The sequence below is a fragment of the Hippoglossus stenolepis genome, chromosome 22 (genome assembly GCF_022539355.2).
Source record: "Hippoglossus stenolepis isolate QCI-W04-F060 chromosome 22, HSTE1.2, whole genome shotgun sequence".
Lineage (NCBI taxonomy): Eukaryota > Metazoa > Chordata > Actinopteri > Pleuronectiformes > Pleuronectidae > Hippoglossus > Hippoglossus stenolepis.
In genome coordinates this window covers 4,964,222-4,981,723 of record NC_061504.1, presented here as the reverse complement: position 1 = coordinate 4,981,723, position 17,502 = coordinate 4,964,222, and the positions used below count along the sequence as shown (strand labels likewise).

The window sequence follows — 17,502 nt, the reverse complement described above, 5'->3', positions numbered from 1 at the left end:
CTGTGGCTTATGAGATACTCAAGCTTGTTAATTCATACAACCATTATTTGTCCTCTCTCTCCAGCAGTGAATGCACCAAACGGGAGCTTTCTACACTAACTGAGGTGAGACTTGTACTCAATTACCCCAGTCATCTTTTCCTGCATCATGGCCTGTTAAAAAAAGTTTTATATAACATATAACAACAGTTTTTATATGCCAATACCCATATATCTGTGATCGGCCAATGTCAAAACTGATCAAATGATGAATGATCAGCCGATGTAGCGGTCGGGCTTCAGATTTGTTTGTGCTAAGTAGAAATCATTTCAATAATTAGCATTAGAACAGTAACATCCATGAGCTATATGTAAATCCTCTCGTTCTCAGGTACAGACTGGGGAGGTAAATGGTTTGGGTCTGATGCCAGTCTCCAGCCAGGAGTTCATCCAACACAACAATGGACACCTGCCGCAGGTGAGGAACATTTTCTTGGAGGTTGAAGAGGCAGATGTGTGATTGTAGAGCAGCTGGAAACAAGAAACGAGAAACTCTCCTTCGCTTGCTGTTTACGATCGATCTCACCTCTGTCTTAGGTTGCCATCGAAATCCCAAACGTGAAGCGGGTGAAGACCAGGAGAGACTCCCAGTATCCCACCAAGAGGGATCACATGATCTGTAAATGCCTGTCGCTCAGCATCACCTACGCCGCGACCATCGGAGGACTCATCACCATCACCGGCACGTCCACCAACCTCATCTTTGCCGAGCAGTTTAACACGTAGGTACATGTGCACACACGCACAAATGAGCACACACTCACACACACACACACACACACACACACACACACACACACAAACACACACACACTCAAGTTGTGAAATAAGAAGATAAAGTAGCTTCAAAAACTGTTCTGGGATTGGGAAGATATTTTTGGTCCTGTATCAGCTCAGGAAGCTCGGAGACACCATAAATTTTCAAGCATATTTACATTGTGAGTGATTTCTAGGCTGCTGCGCACTTCATGTTGGTGGAGTGTGTGTGTGTGTGTGTGTGTGTGTGGTGTGTGTGTGTGTGTGTGTGTGTGTGTGTGTGTGTGTAGGGTGTTTGGCGCATGGGGTCGAGATCAAACTAATCAGCCTCTACAGGGCTAATGGAGCAGATTTCCTCCGGGCCGCTGCTCTAAGCCTGGCAGAATGGCCTCCTTCATGTCGCAGCTTGTTGGACAAAGGTCATGATTTGATTCAGTGTGCATGTGGAGCTTTGTCTCTCTGTGTGTGTGTGTGTGGTTGTGTGTGTGTGTGTGTGTGTGTGTGTGTGTGTGTGTGTGTGTGTGTGTGTGTGTGTGTGTGTGTGTGTGTGTGTGTGTGTGTGTGTGTGTGTGTGTGTGTGTGTGTGTGTATATTCAGGCCAGCCGGTCCAAGTCCTTGTCTACAGCAGGTCTTACTGAGTCTTAGTACTGAACTTGACCCCAGCAACACACACACACAGACACAGACACCTTTTGACCTGGAATATCTTCATACATGTTGCAGGCAGCATCAGCTTTTTTCTCTCTTGCCTTTTCAGCTCCCCCCTTTCTAGTTGCTTGGGCAATGCCATTATTAACTGCTTGTAAAGAGGAATTTTTCTCAACTTCTACCGCAAGCGAAGCAACGGCACCACAATTCAGCTTTGCTTCCACAGGACATCAGCCCAGAATGAGAACACCCCTACGTACTGCTACTGTACATTGGGGGTGGGCTGGTGCATAATTAAAGCAGGCGATGCATCTATGGGCTGCTCAAGTTAAAAAAAAGAAAAGGCTGCACAAGCGGTCCACAGAGCGACCGGCTACTGTACCGCAATTCAGTCCTGCATGACATCAGCCCATTCACAGGGAATGAAATGCATCACCATACAGTATGTGGGTTGGTGCATAATCAAAGTGGGCTCACAATGCATCTATGGGCTGCTCAAGCTAAAGGGAAAAAAAAGGATGCTCAAGTTTGTCCCACAGAGCGACCAGCCCACTGAGATTCTTCCTGGTGGTCCCTGTTATTCTTCATTTCATTCCCCTTCTACACTATATGTGGTGCTACTGTGCTCCAGCTCAGTTAATATCAGCAGAGCCCAGCTAGAGAATTCAGGTTTTTAATATTGAGGATATTGGCCTATTTACATCTCATTATAAAATCCAGCTCTTTACATATTTCATCCATTTTTGGGATTGTTTTATTTCTTAACCTGTGGATGATAATGAGGGTTGGTGCACCACTTTAGTTAAGACATATGCCATATCTCAACACCTCTTTGAGGAAGTCACATGGAATTTGACCCACTGTTATGGTGCATTTATTTGAGGAATAACTTTCATCATCTCCTGACTTTTTCTCTTTGTGCCCCTGTGAGATTTATAGTTTTGACTTGTATCTCCAAAGCCATGAAATTTGATAAAGTTACATTTAAAGTTATAGAGCGTCCTTTGACCCAAACTTTGGTCTTCTCTTTTGAGAAGGGTCTGATTTTCTTCAGTCGCTGCTGACACGAGAAACTAAAGTTGACCAATTCCCTGAGCAAAAACATTGATTCTGTGCAAGAAGACAGACTCAGTGATATTTACAGAGGTTGTGGCCTCTCTGAAATTGAAATGTTGCTCCTTCGCCCACTTGTTCATCGAACTTCAGGCCCCTTCGTTCTTCAGGCCAGAGAAACAGAAGAAAGAATTCTTTAATCCCGTCGGCTTTTGCTCTATGTAACATACCAGCATGACCTTTAGCACTGGAGGCAGGTCCCTAAGTGTTGAAAGCATTGTTGTAAGTGGATTTGTAATCTGATTTGCAGTTGTCAGACAGGAGTTAATGGTAAATACAGTCTTTCCCCGCCTGTTTAAACTGATTGTCTGGTTAACTAACCAGCGCATAATCAGTTGGGACATTTCTATGAATAATATAGCTTTTCTTATTCAGCTTTCTGTCCTTGTCATTCTTTCATAATGCTTTTAAAAAATTGGTAATATTAAGCAAGGTTATTTAGACTTTTTTTAAAAGCCTAATACAAGTGTGACCTGTCCCCGATTATAAAATTTAGGCGGTATTTTCTTTTTTGGCACAAAGAACACTTAAAGCTGTGTCATGTCTCCTCTGGGTATGATATCTCCATTCTCTGTGGTGACAAAAAATCGGAAGGTTTACAGAAAGGATCTAATATGTTGATCTAATGTGTAAAAACAGATATCAGAATAAGTCGCAGAATTCAAAATTGCAAAGAATGTCCCAGATTACCTGAATTCTTTATCCAGTGCATGATCAGTAGACGGCAAATAAACTCCGACTAAGGTGTGAACGACGCCTGAAGGGACGGCAGAGTTGTTTCTGCTGCTCATATCGACCTCACCATCATAATCTCTGGATGTCACCTCTCCCCTGATTTGTGTCCGTACAGCACAAGGCTCAGTGAAGCACGTCTGAGCAAACACACTTTACACAGCTGTGAATGACACAACAGTGAAAACTGAGGGCTCTGTTAGAGCTTAAAGTGCATTGAAGATGAATGTCCACTGGTACACAATGTGCAATATGTGTCATTTGGGGTTGTGATTTGCTGCAGTATATACTGTTCTGTTTATATGTGGTTTGGTGATTATTTGTTTTCTATTACTATGGAGTCGGTCACAAATTTCCCTGTGGGGACAATAATGTGTATCATATGGTATGATATCACATGGCATCACATCCTATCGTCTCATCTCATATCTCATTTTGGGCGGCTATGGCTCAGGGTAAGCAGGTCGTCCTCTAACCAGAAGGTCGGCGGTTCGACCTTCACGATCCGGATTCATGATCCGACATCATCGATCAATAACTAAATAAATGTGATCGTCAGTTTGTGTGAAGGGCGAGAGGGCAAGGAAATACACACACACACACACACACACACACACACACACACACACACACACACACACACACACACACAGATATCCTAAACTATACTGTCTCTGTGTCTCCAGTCGTTATCCAGATGCAAAGGTGATCAACTTCGGAACATGGTTCATCTTCAGCTTCCCCATCGCCATCATCATGCTGGTCCTCACCTGGCTGTGGTTGCACTTCCTCTTCCTTGGCTGCAAGTGAGTGTGTTTTTAATGTGTGTTAAACAGACTGTATCCTGTGATGTAAGTTGTTCAGCTAAGTGATTATTGTGTGTGTGTGTCGGACTTGTCCACTTCTTACCATTGTATCATTATAGCCTCACGTTAATCCCTCCGTCTGTACAATGATGAACCAGGAGACTGTTTGTTGTCCTGTGGCTGCAGGTTGCACTTTGGTTGATTTTCTTGTTGTTGTTGTGTGTTCAGCTTCAGAGAAACATGCTCGCTGAGTAAGAAACGCAAAACCAGGAGAGAGATGCTGTCGGAGAAGAGGATTCAAGAGGAGTACACGAAACTGGGACCCATCAGGTGTGTGCGAGTGTTTCTCTCTGTGTTCGTGTGTGCGTCCTATGTTTTAAATTGTTATTGCATTCGGGTCATTTTCAGCTAAGCTGCAGTGGAAACCAAACTGAGAACCAGCTACAGAAATTCTGGGAGAAATTCAAAATATAAAAAAGACATTTTGTGTAAAATAAAGCCCCAAAGATGTTTTAAGGCCCAATAAGCTACTTTGTCGTTTCCATTTCAGTTTATAAATATAACATTGTGCACATGGCAATGCACTGTAAGGATATTGGCTGGTTCTCACCCATTTAAAGGGCCGTTTGAAAGTAAAGACTTGGTCCTCACAAGCGTAGAAAGACCAACAGTATGTGTGTATATCTTACTCACGCACCCAGACGTTATCATTCATGTAATTGCTGCTCACAGTCTTTTTGTGGTTTCTGTGTGTGTGTGTGTGTGTGTGTGTGTGTGTGTGTGTGTGTGTGTGTGTGTGTGTGTGTGTGTGTGTGTGTGTGTGTGTGTGTGTGTGTGTGTGTGTGTGTGTGTGTGTGTGTGTGTCTCTCAGCTACCCAGAGGTGGTGACCGGTGTTTTCTTCATCCTGATGACTCTGCTGTGGTTCACCAGAGAACCAGGTTTCGTGCCTGGCTGGACGTCTCTCTTTGAGAAGTGAGTGGCCATAATGTTGGGACACACACCACCGCGAAGTTGTCTTGTTATCACTTACACGTGTGTAGTTCCCAGTCAGTGATCAGTGGTCCAGTTTGTTAGTAACAGATAGGTAAACACACACTGTCACACAGACAGAAATGCACGTAGACATGTCATTATCTTGATGACTGCACGCCGCAGGATAAAAACACATCTCTTTGGTATTCGATGTCATTATGGCACTCATAACTTGCTCAAATTCAGGTTTATGAAACGCTTTACATCCTCTAATGGTCAGAAAACATTCCTCCTACTGTCCATTGCTCCTCTCTTCAGCCTCGGTGTGAAATACTTGGTTTTTAGCGCCTGTCTTTTTCAGGCCCCCCACATAAACACTGGCAAAAGCATCTTATGTCTCATTAAGATGTTTTGCTTTTAATTACATGCCTGCAGCCTGGGCCTGTTTATTTTGATTGAGAAGCCTATTTGGAGCATTTTTATTCTGTGTGGGCTTCTAAGCAAATCTAATCAGAGTATTAGACTTTGTGTAAACGCACCTATTCAAACTGTGAAAGACAATAATTTCACTTTAATTTGTGCTTCTCTCTCTCAGGAAAGGCTACAGGACCGATGCCACAGTGTCTGTCCTTCTTGGCTTCCTGCTCTTCCTCATCCCTGCCAGGCGACCCTTCTCCTCCTCCTCCTCTTCCTCCACCTCCTGCTGTAGAAACACAGGTCAGCACCATTCACTCATGCATTTGGCAAATTTTGATTTACCTGCACTATGTTTGTCTTATCTCAGGCAGGTGGACGTGCTGTTTGTCGTGATATCCTATGTTTGGGGTGAATTGAAAAACTTTATGTTGTGATCATGTATTTTTGGGCTTTATGAAAAATGAATAGCCAGTAGCTCTGACTCCCAACAGGCCCCTCTTTGTGTTCCACTGTTGTGCAACAGGTTGAAAACCACTGGAAAACTTTTGTTGTATTTCAAAATTGAAAGCTTAACACTTAAAAGCAATTTGAAGATCAGAGAATATTAGAACACAAATACAAAAATTAAAAGCGTTACAGATGAGAAAAGAGTAAAAACAAAAAACTAAATAAAACATTGCAAAATGATAAAAATAGTCGGTAAGATCACAACTAGGACACTGACATTTCTACTGTGTTTGTGTGTGTGTGTGTGTGTGTGTGTGTGTGTGTGTGTGTGTGTGTGTGTGTGTGTGCGTGTGTGTGTGTGTGTGTGGTTTCACCAATCAGTGGATGATTCAGATTCTGACCCTCTGGCTCCCATGATCACCTGGAAGGACTTTCAGAGACTGATGCCGTGGGAGATCGTCATCCTGGTGGGAGGAGGCTATGCACTGGCCGCTGGTTGTAAGGTACTGGGTTTCTGTTTGTGCGTTTGTCGTTGTGTTACAATACTGCGTGATTAAATTGGGCTAATGGTTAAGTTGAGGTTTTCTTGTGAAGGTCGAGGAAGCTTCGAGATGAAAAACTTAGATTCAGGTCTAAATTATTTGGTTTAATTGCATATATCATGCTCCAGTTTTCCAATTAGATTTAAAAATGGTGCAATGTTAAAACTGAGATTATAATGAAGAAATAACAAAACTGCAGAATATTTGTGAACACTGTAGACGTCAGAGAAATTTCACATATTGATAATTTGATAACTGGAGACTTGATCTGATCTGTTACTGTCTCTCAGACAATGCTGCTTAAGGGTATGAGAGCGGCTGTAGCCTTTGAGAGTGCTCACAAGTGTTTTTTGTGTGTGTGTGTGTGTGTGTGCAGGTGTCGGGCCTGTCGGTGTGGATCGGCAGACAGCTGGAGCCCATGAGTGGCCTTCCTCCCTGGGCCGTCACCCTGCTGGCCTGCCTGCTGGTGTCGGCGGTCACTGAGTTTGCCTCCAACCCGGCAACTCTCACCGTCTTCCTGCCCATCCTGTCCGCGCTGGTAAGACACACACTCCTTCACACGCACAAGGACCGGCCATAGTTCACGGGCATGACAAAATATCAGGTTGAGGAAAAGTACGAGTGCTACGGCAGAAAAGAACAAACCATCACACAGCATTCATACACTATCGGCACAGCCATCAGGTGCCATTTAGGGTTCAGTATCTTGCCCGAGGACACTTCTGAATGCAGACTGGAGGAGCCAGGGATCGAACAACCCTTCAGTTTTGGTGATTTCACACCAGTATTTAGTATTTGTCTGTGCTTTTCTAGCTAGTTTGAAGTATGGTTCACTCAGAAAGAGGGCGGTGCCACATATATGTGCACCAAACAGAGCTAGGGCACGGATGTGAATCGAATACTGCAGGTCAAAGTTCACCAAAGTTGAACTCCACGCCTCGCCACTGGAGGCAAATGTTAAATTCGCCTCCTCGCTCTCATGGATTGGAAGTGAACCAGAGTGGAAGGTTCACCACTGATATATACACATGTGTGTGAACAGGCCCTTTAGCAACATCCGAATATAATTACAGTTGCGGGGTTGTGACACAAGGCCAGTGTAAATTATGAATGAATAACATGCATGACTTGCTAACTTTAACCTTGATTGTTGAGCATTTAGAAATAATATTTTATTTTTTTCCTGAGATTTACATATGAGTTGGAACCGCAGGCTTTTGGCCGCCATGCTCTTTTCAAAGTGTTGTAGTATTTCCTCTGGGTCATTATCAAAATAACAGCATCACTGATAACTTTGCTTCCCCCTTGTGGATCGCTGCTGAGCTAATGTCATGTGCACGTGTTCCCTTCTCTTCATAAGAATTAATTTTTTTATCTCTCCTTTCTTTTCTCCTTTCATCCCTCTTATTCATTTATTGTCTCTTTCTCTCCCCCTTTGTTCTCCCTCACCCCCTTCCCTCGTACCAGTCGGAGACTCTGCGCATCAACCCGCTGCACACTTTGATCCCGTCCACCATGTGCGTGTCATTCGGGGTCATGCTTCCAGTCGGGAACCCCCCCAACGCCATCGTCTTCAGTTACGGCCACGTGAAGATCAGCGACATGGTACGACACGCGCACACGTGCACACACACACGCGCACACACACACACATTACACACACAAAGTCACATGCTCTCTGTGCACCTGCAGCATCAAAAGGCTCAAGGGTACAGTGAGTCAAAGTCGCTTTACGTAACCACAAGGTCGAAGGATTCTTTAATTTCTTAACTCTTTGCAAACTGAAACATACTTTTTAAAGCTGACAGTTTGTAGAGTATTTCTATTTGGTTTGTATTTGTCTTTACATCATTTTTTTCCCCTTTTTCTCCTCCAGGTGAAAGCAGGCTTCGGGGTGAACCTGATCGGCGTGGCGGTGGTAATGTTGGCCATAAGCACGTGGGGTGCTCCCCTCTTTAACCTGAACGAGTTCCCAGCCTGGGCAGAGGCCAGGAACGTCACCGGGATCTTATAACCACCGGTGTGAGGATGGGGCCCACGTGGGAAGAAGAGGGGGATGAATCAGTGAGAGACAGAAAGAGAGAAAGAGAGAAAGAGATGGATGGATTTGACAAGCGAATGGCACATGTTGTGCCGAGAGGATGGTCTCACTCAGTGAGTTTAGCCCTTTCTTAGACCGATTAGACCGGGCATGGATGGAGGGAAGGAGGGGAGGAAAGGGAGAGAGAGAAAACACTATGCTATTCTTCGATTAAAAAATTAGAAATACATTGTTATCCATGAGCGGGTGTCACAAGGAATGCAGGACGTGAAACTGGCCACTAGGTGGAGCTCTGACCTCCAGGGAAAAACTTGTTCTTTTACCCTCCATTAATCTTTGAGGGCAATCCTGCTCTCACCGAATCACTGAGGAGATCCATAAAAACTACAGAGCTGATCAAGAAGTGTTATTTGTAACTGATTTATCGATTTATGTTAGGCAAATGATAAGTGATATTTCTAGCTGCCTGGAAAGTGTTTTAGAGCCACTTCATGCCTTCCTCTGTGGAGCCGTTTTGGTAGAAATGAGCCAAACGGCCACGGACATGCTTCTTTTCTTGATTTTCACTGAGGTTACAGTGTTAAAGAAGAGCTGAGTGCTGTGCTGAAAGAAGATAAATGCATGAGAAGGGGCTTTTAATGTGGCTGCTATTATACTCTCTCCAGTATCTTTTCATTAGAGTCTATATGATTTGTATCTATAGAGATAAAAACGTGTGTATATTCAGCTACAAACTGAAAGCAACTGAACACATACAGTCCATAGATGTCTGTAGCTGCTATCTCCATTTTTATTTGGAAATCTGTCTCCTACTATCAGACCGATGTCTTTACCAAAGCAGATTTTTCTTCCCTGTCATACTTTGAACATACACATGCTCCACAGCTTGTGCCGTTACCAGATGCCTGTAATACATTGCAACATGAATGTCTCCTGTGGGAATTCAACCTCTCACTGTGTTAGTGCCTTGCTGTGAACGCGGAGCAGTGCAAGAACCAAGGAATGGTTCACTACCATCCTCCTTAAATCGTGGAAAGCAATACATGCTTTTTATTCCTCAACTATATTGCCGTCTGGGGTTGGTTGCCTTATGACAACCAACATTTTATATTGACTGGATTTCTGAGCTTTCCTCTGCCCGTGCAGCATATTCTTTTTCTTATGTTTCGGTTTGGAAGGCTGAAGAGGTTAGAGGCACTCCTGTCATTATTATGTGTATTCAGCAGGGTTTGACTCCTCCTGCTTTTCATATTAGTCACATCTGGAAAGATCAGAAAGAGATGATAAGGTCATGAAATCTGAGAAACTGCTACTCACTGATCTCCTGAGTTATGCCAATGTAATGATCTTTATCAATGAAAATTAATTTGTGCATTTGCCATTAGCAGAAAACACTTTAACTCACATTTTATCAAGCATCAATAGCTTGAGTAATTGTCATAAAAACATATATTTTTATGAAATGCAGGACGAACATGTCTGGTTCTTTTTCCCCGTGGAAGTGTTCCTTATTCTCAGGCAGATTTGGGAACCTGCAGAGTCTTTGCAAGTTCCGAGTTGTATTGAATGCAGCGTCCAAAGTATTTCGAGCGAGTGAGCGCAGGGTTGTGTGGTGCAGACGTTTCTCCAATCAGCCATTAAATCACACTGTGGTCTGTCAATGAAAAGGTTTGCACAGAACATTTGCTGTAATGTGCAAAAGAAAATGTCAAAGAAATGCTTGATACTGTATTTTTACACAAATTTTAAATGTAATTTGTGGCTTTTTTTTATATCACTACATTATAACTGTAGGCAGAATCAGAAGCGTACATTTGTCTTTTGTAATTTATTCAGTACTGCTGAAGGTTTCGTACATCTCGGTGGTGTTGCAGTGGTGACCTTTGACCCAGCGCCCACACTTCTTTGTAAATACATACAGATTTGTAATATAAAGATAACGTGCCTCTGACTGTTTCTAAATGAGATGTTATATTCCTAAATTATGTGTTAAACCTCGATGTCTCATTTGTATCCATCTCAGAGACTCCATTTAGGACGATAAAACACTATGCATGTACAACGACAATAAAACAAAAATCGCATCAAACAATGAGTTTCTTTTTATTTATTCACAGAAAAACACATCAGATTTTACACTGTCCTGGAATAAAAACCTTGATCAGTAATTATTAAGGCTAAGTATGTATTTGACTTCACAAAAACTTCAACCCAAACAACAGAACAACACTCTCCTCTGGAGTTTTGGTTTCAATCACAGAAAAATCATGTTCTGTATTAGGATGAGTGCTGACACAGATCCAGTATGAGTGTGTACTGTACATCTAGATATATTTAAGGCGTGCATTTATCAGAAGTATTACTTTCCCTAATTTAAAATTTTAAGTATGTCCACCCAGACAAAATAACAAATCATTTTCAGATTAATTCTCAGAATTAATTGTGGATCTTTTCCCTCTTCCTTTCCTGTGGTTTCCTTTCATACATTATATCTCAGTGACAGTGATGCCACACGTCGCTTTCATTTAGAGTTATTTTTCTGTATGCTGTCCCGCTGCACCTTATTTCTCTATACAAATAAATAACAAAACTGCTCCCCCAGTCCTGAACGTGTGTGAATGAGGCTAAAAGCCATTCAGTCTGCAGATTTTCACCGTCTGCTCTCCAGTTGTTAGGAGGGCTGTCGGGGGCCTTGGGCAGGTGTGAAGCCTTCCTTTTGCATCTTATCCTTGTATTTCAAGTAGTCTCTCCTCTTTGAGAAATATTTCACCTGCAGCGAAAAACAGAGAAGATGAGTCCAGCGATAAACATGAAGCTCAGTTTTAGGTGGTGTCTGCTCTTCAATCAAACAGATTTCTAGGTGTTTGAGGGACTGCTCTCAACACCAACATCTAAATGTAAATCCCAGGCTTTTACAGTTCATAGAGGGTAAAAGAGACGGGGATCATTTACCCACTGAGCGGGGCATTTCGCCTCAAATTCGCTCTGGAAGTTCTGGCAGGCTGCAGCTTTGTCGTCCTTGTCATCCAGACATTTCCACAGCAGGTCCCTGGCATCCCAGCAGGCCTTTCTCTCTGATGAACTCGGAGCCGGCATCTCTACCGGAGTCTTGGAGGGAGTTCACACACACGACAGGGCAGGATGAGTCAATACAGGAGCTGAAGTAACTGCTGCCAAAACACCATCATGAACAAGCAGGTGCTGGACAAAGTAACACACAATGCAAGAGGGAACACAGGTCCTTCACTCCCACTGCTCTACTCACACTATTTCTAACATAAAATAACTTTTTGCACATTTGGGTCACCTGCACATCCCAATATGTCCTTATGTTTATGCACAAAAGGTTGTCATACCTGCTTGTGCAATCATCCTTTACCACTGCACTTTACTTCATAACATTTCTACACAAACAGTGAACGGTGTATATAATGTACATACTATTTTATTCTATTGCCTTTTTCTATATAGATATATATATATCTATATATCTTCTCTTGTCTGCCTGCTGCTGGAAGAACTGAATTTCCCCGGTGTGTGGATCAATAAAGTTTTATCTTAGTGTACACTGACCTGTGCTATGCTAACCAGTACAGTCACTTCATTATTTTAAACCTGCTGCTACTTATACTCTGGGTTTACTCCTTGTTTCTGCTCGTTCATGGTGTTGTTACGTCCTCGCCTCAGCCACAACACACCAACATCTTCATTTAATCTACTTGGCGTCTCTGTGTCAGGTTCAGCTCGACATTAAGCTGCAAATAATTAGCTTAGCTCATCATGAACAGAGAGTAAACCGATGGCGGTGAGGTGAGGTGACTCGGGCTGAACGCACTCACCGAGTGACAGGTCGAAGCCTCTCGGGGTGGATCTCCGCTGCTGTTTGCTCCTGTCACTCCATAAAACCAGAGGGAAGCACAGAAACTCCGCTGCTGCTGCTGCTACAACAACAAGACTCCCTGCAGCACCGGGCGCACTGAAGGACGCGCAACGCCACTTCCTCGTTGTCGCTGCGTGATGGCGTCACGCGCGATTGACAGCACACGCCAGGTGATGACGCACGGGGGTTCATTAGCGAAGTGATGGAGAAACGACAAAGTGAGTAAAACTTCCTCCAGACGTTTGAACACAATGTAGCAGCATTTTAAGATAGCGTCCATATTTCTCTCCGTTTCAACAGAGCTACAGTGTGAAGCCCACTATGTGAAGTGTGTTTTAAAGGTTTGGCTCCGGTTCAAATGTCGTCTTCACCATGTATACAATAGTCCGCTCTTTTATACAGTGGCCGAGAGAGCTCATAGCATTGTAAATTAAGAAAACACAGGTAAATACAGCACAAAGCAAAACGACACTGGGAATGTTTCAATGGGACCCAAAAAAAGTGATGAACCTGGTTGTAGTTCAATGCTTTTCTGAACTGGAAACATTTCCGGTGTCGTTTTGCCATTTGCAGCCGCAGCGCGTTTCTGTATTTGCACGTGTTGTCACTTTTTGCAGCGCACGTGTCTCAAATTGATGAAGTTGTTTTTTTCCAGTGCGTTGAGCTCCCTCGGCCACCGTACTTTTACTATCGTAAACTATAGCAGTATGTATCAAACAAATACAATTTAAGAGATATAATATAAATCAGAAACGAGCCAGTTTAGCTTGAGGCAAGCTTTCAAAAAAGTTATAATAATAAAAATTGACGTCCCCTGGTAGGTGTTTGCTGTGTCATTATGGATAATGTCAAGTTCTTAACTTCTTTTTATTAGCTTTAACTTGAAATAAGGATTCATGTATCCTGGTAACAACACTAGTCTGATCCCACCCCGTCCACGGTCACACAAATACAAAAATAGGAATAACAAAGAAGTTAATCAATAAATCAATTAAGCTCAACCTTTGTATCTTTGCATCTGAGCATCTTAAATATAATATGTTGAATCTGAATAAACATACATGTACATCACATTTAACCATAATAAACCATGTCTCTCTATCTAGTAACCCCAGTGAAGTGTAACAGTAGCTTTAACTAATGTATACAAGTTAAATTTGTGTGTTTGTTTGTTTAATCAAAGAAAAACGTATTGTATATATTTTCCTTCTGAGGAAGCCTCTATTCACACAACACCCAATTTCAACAACCACGGATTGACAATATATTTGTGTGTGTGTGTGTGTGTGTGTGTGTGTGTGTGTGTGTGTGTGTGTGTGTGTGTGTGTGTGTGTGTGTGTGTGTGTGTGTGTGTGTGTGTGTGTGTGTGTGTGTGTGTGAAAAACGCAGCATGAAAATGTCTGCTGTTGATCAACTCTCTCTCTCCCTCCCTTTCTTTTTCTTCTTTCCCTCAGCCACAGTGACGGAGAATAGCCCCACTGGTTGCCATGGTGCCCAGCACAAATCCATCTCAGTTTGTGTGCCTGTGCAGACTGAAGGGAATTAAAAACACAAGCACTCTGATGCAGGGGTGAGGTGCAAGCCCTGTTCTTAGCTGTGTGTGTGTGTGTGAGACTTGAGTGTGTCTCTCTTGCTGCTTCAAAGACACAGCTTCATTCACTATTTATGTCACACACCATTTACCTATTGACCCGACTGCCAAGTTTGTTTCCTCTGCTGTCAGACTTTTTTTTTCTGTGCTCCAATATGGAGATTTAGGACCAAAGCACTAGAGTGTTTTCAAAACTCTTGTCCCTACACATGACTGCACAAATTCACAAAATATCTACAAGGAAAGTGTAAAAACATGAAAAGAACAATCATTAAAACAAGTAATAAGAAAATTGTAGATGAGGCTGAGTGGGTTAGGTAAGGTAGGAGTCGCTAGGGGTGTTGATCAGACACGGATGTGGTAGAACTTGTTTATTGCTGAGCATGAGATCAATAAGTATGTGAGTGGTCTGCAGGAAAAGAAATATGCGCACAGAGAAAAATGTGCTAATGCGGATCCATATTGTTATTATCATCATAACACTACATGCATTAACCACGGAAATATGACTTAATTGGAGAAGATAAAAACTCTAAACAGTACGTTAACAAACAGAACAGTCCTTAATAACCTTAATGAGCTCTGTGGGAGTAGTTGTCTAACACAGCAATGTCCTGCAGGCATGGATACAACTTGAATAGTTAAATATGCACGCAATTTCCCTAATTCACGCAAACAGGTGATCCACAGGAAACTAACAACATTGTAAACTGGTAACTTGTCCTGCTGTAACTGTATCTTCCTCCACTTTACAGAAATCCTTCACTTGCTAATTACTTAACAAAAGAACTTGAGTCACTCTATGATCAGAGAGAAGGGGGGCGGAGTCTCTTGAACAAAGATAATCAAGTCAAGTCATAGTTTATTCATACAGCATGTTTAAAACAACAAGGTTCACCAAAATAATGAACAGGTTTAAAATACAAACATTTTAAATTATATATATTTAAAAAGAAACGGAATAAATAGAAAGCCATAAAACATTAAACATCATAAAGATTTGAAAATTAATGTATTATTACACAATATCAGATGAAATCAAGGTCTCAAACTCAAATGAAATTGAAAGGCAGTGAGGCGAAGTGGGTGTTTAGCAATGATTTAAACATTTCTATGGTCTGAGGGGTTCTGATGTGGACAGGTGAGCTGTTCTGAGATTAGTGGCAGCCACTGCAGGGGCCACATCCACACGCTGTGTTGTTGTTTCTTTTGTCGATTTTGTCTTTTTTTTCATTGATCTGTCTCCACGAGAATTCAAATTAACTCTATAAATAAGTAACGTAGGAACTGAGACTTATTATATATTATATAATCCTAATACAATAAAATATATTCAGTCTATTCTGAGTCCGCTCACTCACTTTTTCTATCCCTCGCTCTCTGACACGCAGACTCACACGGACTTTGACTCATCTGACGTCTCTGACCCGCCACAGTTTAAACGTAGTTTTAGCTTCTCAGTGTTCAGTGTCAGTTTCTTCAGTGCAGCACACAGCAGATCAATCCCAGTCTTCCCCATTCCACATACTGAAGTGTCCTTGGACAAGATACTGAACCCCAATTCTGTTGCGACGGGCTTAGGGTTAGGGTTTCACTGCATACATCGTTATTACCAGTTCAGTTGACATCTCCCAGCCCTAGTAGCTACCCTGCATACAGAGGCTGACACATAAAGAGTATTGATTTCCTCCATGTCTCCTGTACTGCATTCGACAAACTTCAGTTGACCGTTTCAACTTACTGATTACATAACATAGAGGGTTGTCATCAAGAAAGAATCCAGTGAAAAAGATGGAGATTAAACAGAAACAAACACAGACTAAGGATTATCATGTCATCATCCTATTCTAAGATCAACTAGAATGCAGGATTTAACACGACTGTGTCTCCTCTTCCTCTCCTTTTTTCTCGTCCTCTTCCTCTCCTCTCTTTCCCCTTGTCAGAATGTCAACTTGTTCTGTTGAGGTTTAGCAGGTTCTTTGACAGTTCAGTTATTTGTGTACTTTTTCCATATTCAACATAGCATCAGTGGGATTTGAAGCTTAATGCTGGCAGTGACGGAGGCTCAACCTGTTGGATAGTGCCGGCTCTCTCCACCCCTCAGCTCTCATTCAGTACTATTCTTTATATAGCGTGTACGAGAGGCTTTCATTAGACTCTGATAGCTCCTGATGTTATTGCCTCATTCTGTTTAAAGCTCCTACTTTCTGGGGCTTTTTAGGTAAACTCGTGAGGTAGCTGATCCCCTGTGTCGTTTTGAGGCTATTAAAAGAACTAAAGCATTTCCTTGTTCTCCCTCTGTAATATTGATAAGAGCAGCCATACAAGCTCGCACTAGACTGTTTGTGGAGAGCACTAAAAGCATTACGTATTATGTACCATGCATTTACAGTCATCATGATTATTGTTACTAATGGTAAGACAGCAGGAGAAAGACTTTGGCTTTTGAGATGAGCTACGGCTGCTAGTAGCCAGAACTTTACTCCGTCCCTCAGATGTTATAAATTTGTCCTGTTTGTGTCAGTGAATTGATTTGGGTTGCGTTTGTGGTGTTTGAATTAATCATCTTACTTCACGGACCACAAAAGCAACCAGGCAACCCAAATGGAAATTTGTAAAAAATAAATAGATGAGCTGGCTGTCACCTGTCAGTCACTGTCATTTCAGATAAGATGCCAGCAGGAGAGTGACAGTACTTGACACAACATAGGTATAGTTGCGAGGGGTTGACAGGCACAGTCTGAATCCCTCGCAGAGGCTCAGATGGCAAGGTACATTTACTGACTGTCGCTTAGGTTTGACCAATTATTATGACATTATTGACCTCACTTTGGTTGCAGTCTTTGTTTTTTTATTGTTGTCACTTGGACAAATGTCAAGGCCACGGTGACCTTATATGAGTCTGGAAGACAAAAATGTATCTAGACTGAAACGGCACTTGTTGGCAGAGGAATACAACCACAGGGGGGTAATTCCAGTCAAAAAGGATTTCTGTGCATTCAGCTTTATTCTCTTTTTGACATGCAAAACATTCAATAATTGCTTAATTGCCTTTCGAGTTCTGTTTGCATGTTTTACACTTCCTTAGCTGGGGAGCTCTTAGCTCAGTGGAAAAGGGAACATCTTAGAATCCCCTAATATAATAAGTATTAACCTGTGATTTAACATTATAATGTGTGCTTCTTGGATTTTGAACTGACCTGTGTGCTCTCATTTGTGCTCTGAAAATATCCTGCATCATTCTCAAGTCTTAAATTATGTGATGTTTTGTGCATGTATTTGAAACTATAGCTAGTTTTCATTATATTGAATTCTTCCTCATGTAACCGAGAGGAACTATTATCTATCCTAAGTTCCGCCTTTTGTCTGTCCTGAAGGAGAAGCGTGTGATGGCATCCAACACGATCATCAAAAAAGGAGCACCAGCCCAAAGTCATCGTCTGCAAGCAGGGTCCCAACCCCCTTACCACACTCAGCGACCAGCAGCTGGAGGAATACCGCAGGGACATGGAGCAGAA

General features: G+C 42.4%; 2 protein-coding genes and 1 long non-coding RNA gene across 4 annotated transcripts in view; 2 read left to right on the top strand and 1 right to left on the bottom strand.

Annotated features, from left to right (window-relative positions):
- Positions 1–10,602, top strand: part of slc13a4 (solute carrier family 13 member 4) — a 21,514-nt gene extending 10,912 nt beyond the window's left edge. Inside the window, exons 6-16 of one of the 2 annotated variants that reach the window (XM_035147676.2) lie at positions 68–104; positions 370–456; positions 576–760; positions 3,974–4,093; positions 4,322–4,423; positions 4,965–5,066; positions 5,662–5,783; positions 6,312–6,433; positions 6,849–7,010; positions 7,940–8,077; positions 8,349–10,602. In XM_035147676.2, coding sequence (XP_035003567.1) covers positions 68–104; positions 370–456; positions 576–760; positions 3,974–4,093; positions 4,322–4,423; positions 4,965–5,066; positions 5,662–5,783; positions 6,312–6,433; positions 6,849–7,010; positions 7,940–8,077; positions 8,349–8,486 — 1,315 coding nt within the window. In that variant the 3' untranslated portion in view covers positions 8,487–10,602. Of the gene's footprint in view, positions 1–64; positions 105–369; positions 457–575; positions 761–3,973; positions 4,094–4,321; positions 4,424–4,964; positions 5,067–5,661; positions 5,784–6,311; positions 6,434–6,848; positions 7,011–7,939; positions 8,078–8,348 lie in introns of both variants that reach the window. The other variant, XM_035147675.2, reaches the window with a different exon arrangement.
- Positions 10,596–12,509, bottom strand: LOC118101722 (cytochrome c oxidase assembly factor 6 homolog). The gene is made up of 3 exons (XM_035147680.2): positions 12,353–12,509; positions 11,466–11,621; positions 10,596–11,283 (listed from the first exon to the last, which is right to left on the bottom strand). The coding sequence occupies exons 2-3, from the start codon at positions 11,607–11,609 to the stop codon at positions 11,185–11,187; spliced, it is 243 nt and encodes an 80-aa protein (XP_035003571.1). The 5' UTR covers positions 11,610–11,621; positions 12,353–12,509; the 3' UTR covers positions 10,596–11,184.
- LOC118101723 lies at positions 12,463–17,502 on the top strand. Its single transcript, XR_004694578.2, has 3 exons — positions 12,463–12,611; positions 13,848–13,963; positions 17,362–17,502. It is a non-coding gene; the product is annotated as an uncharacterized LOC118101723 (long non-coding RNA).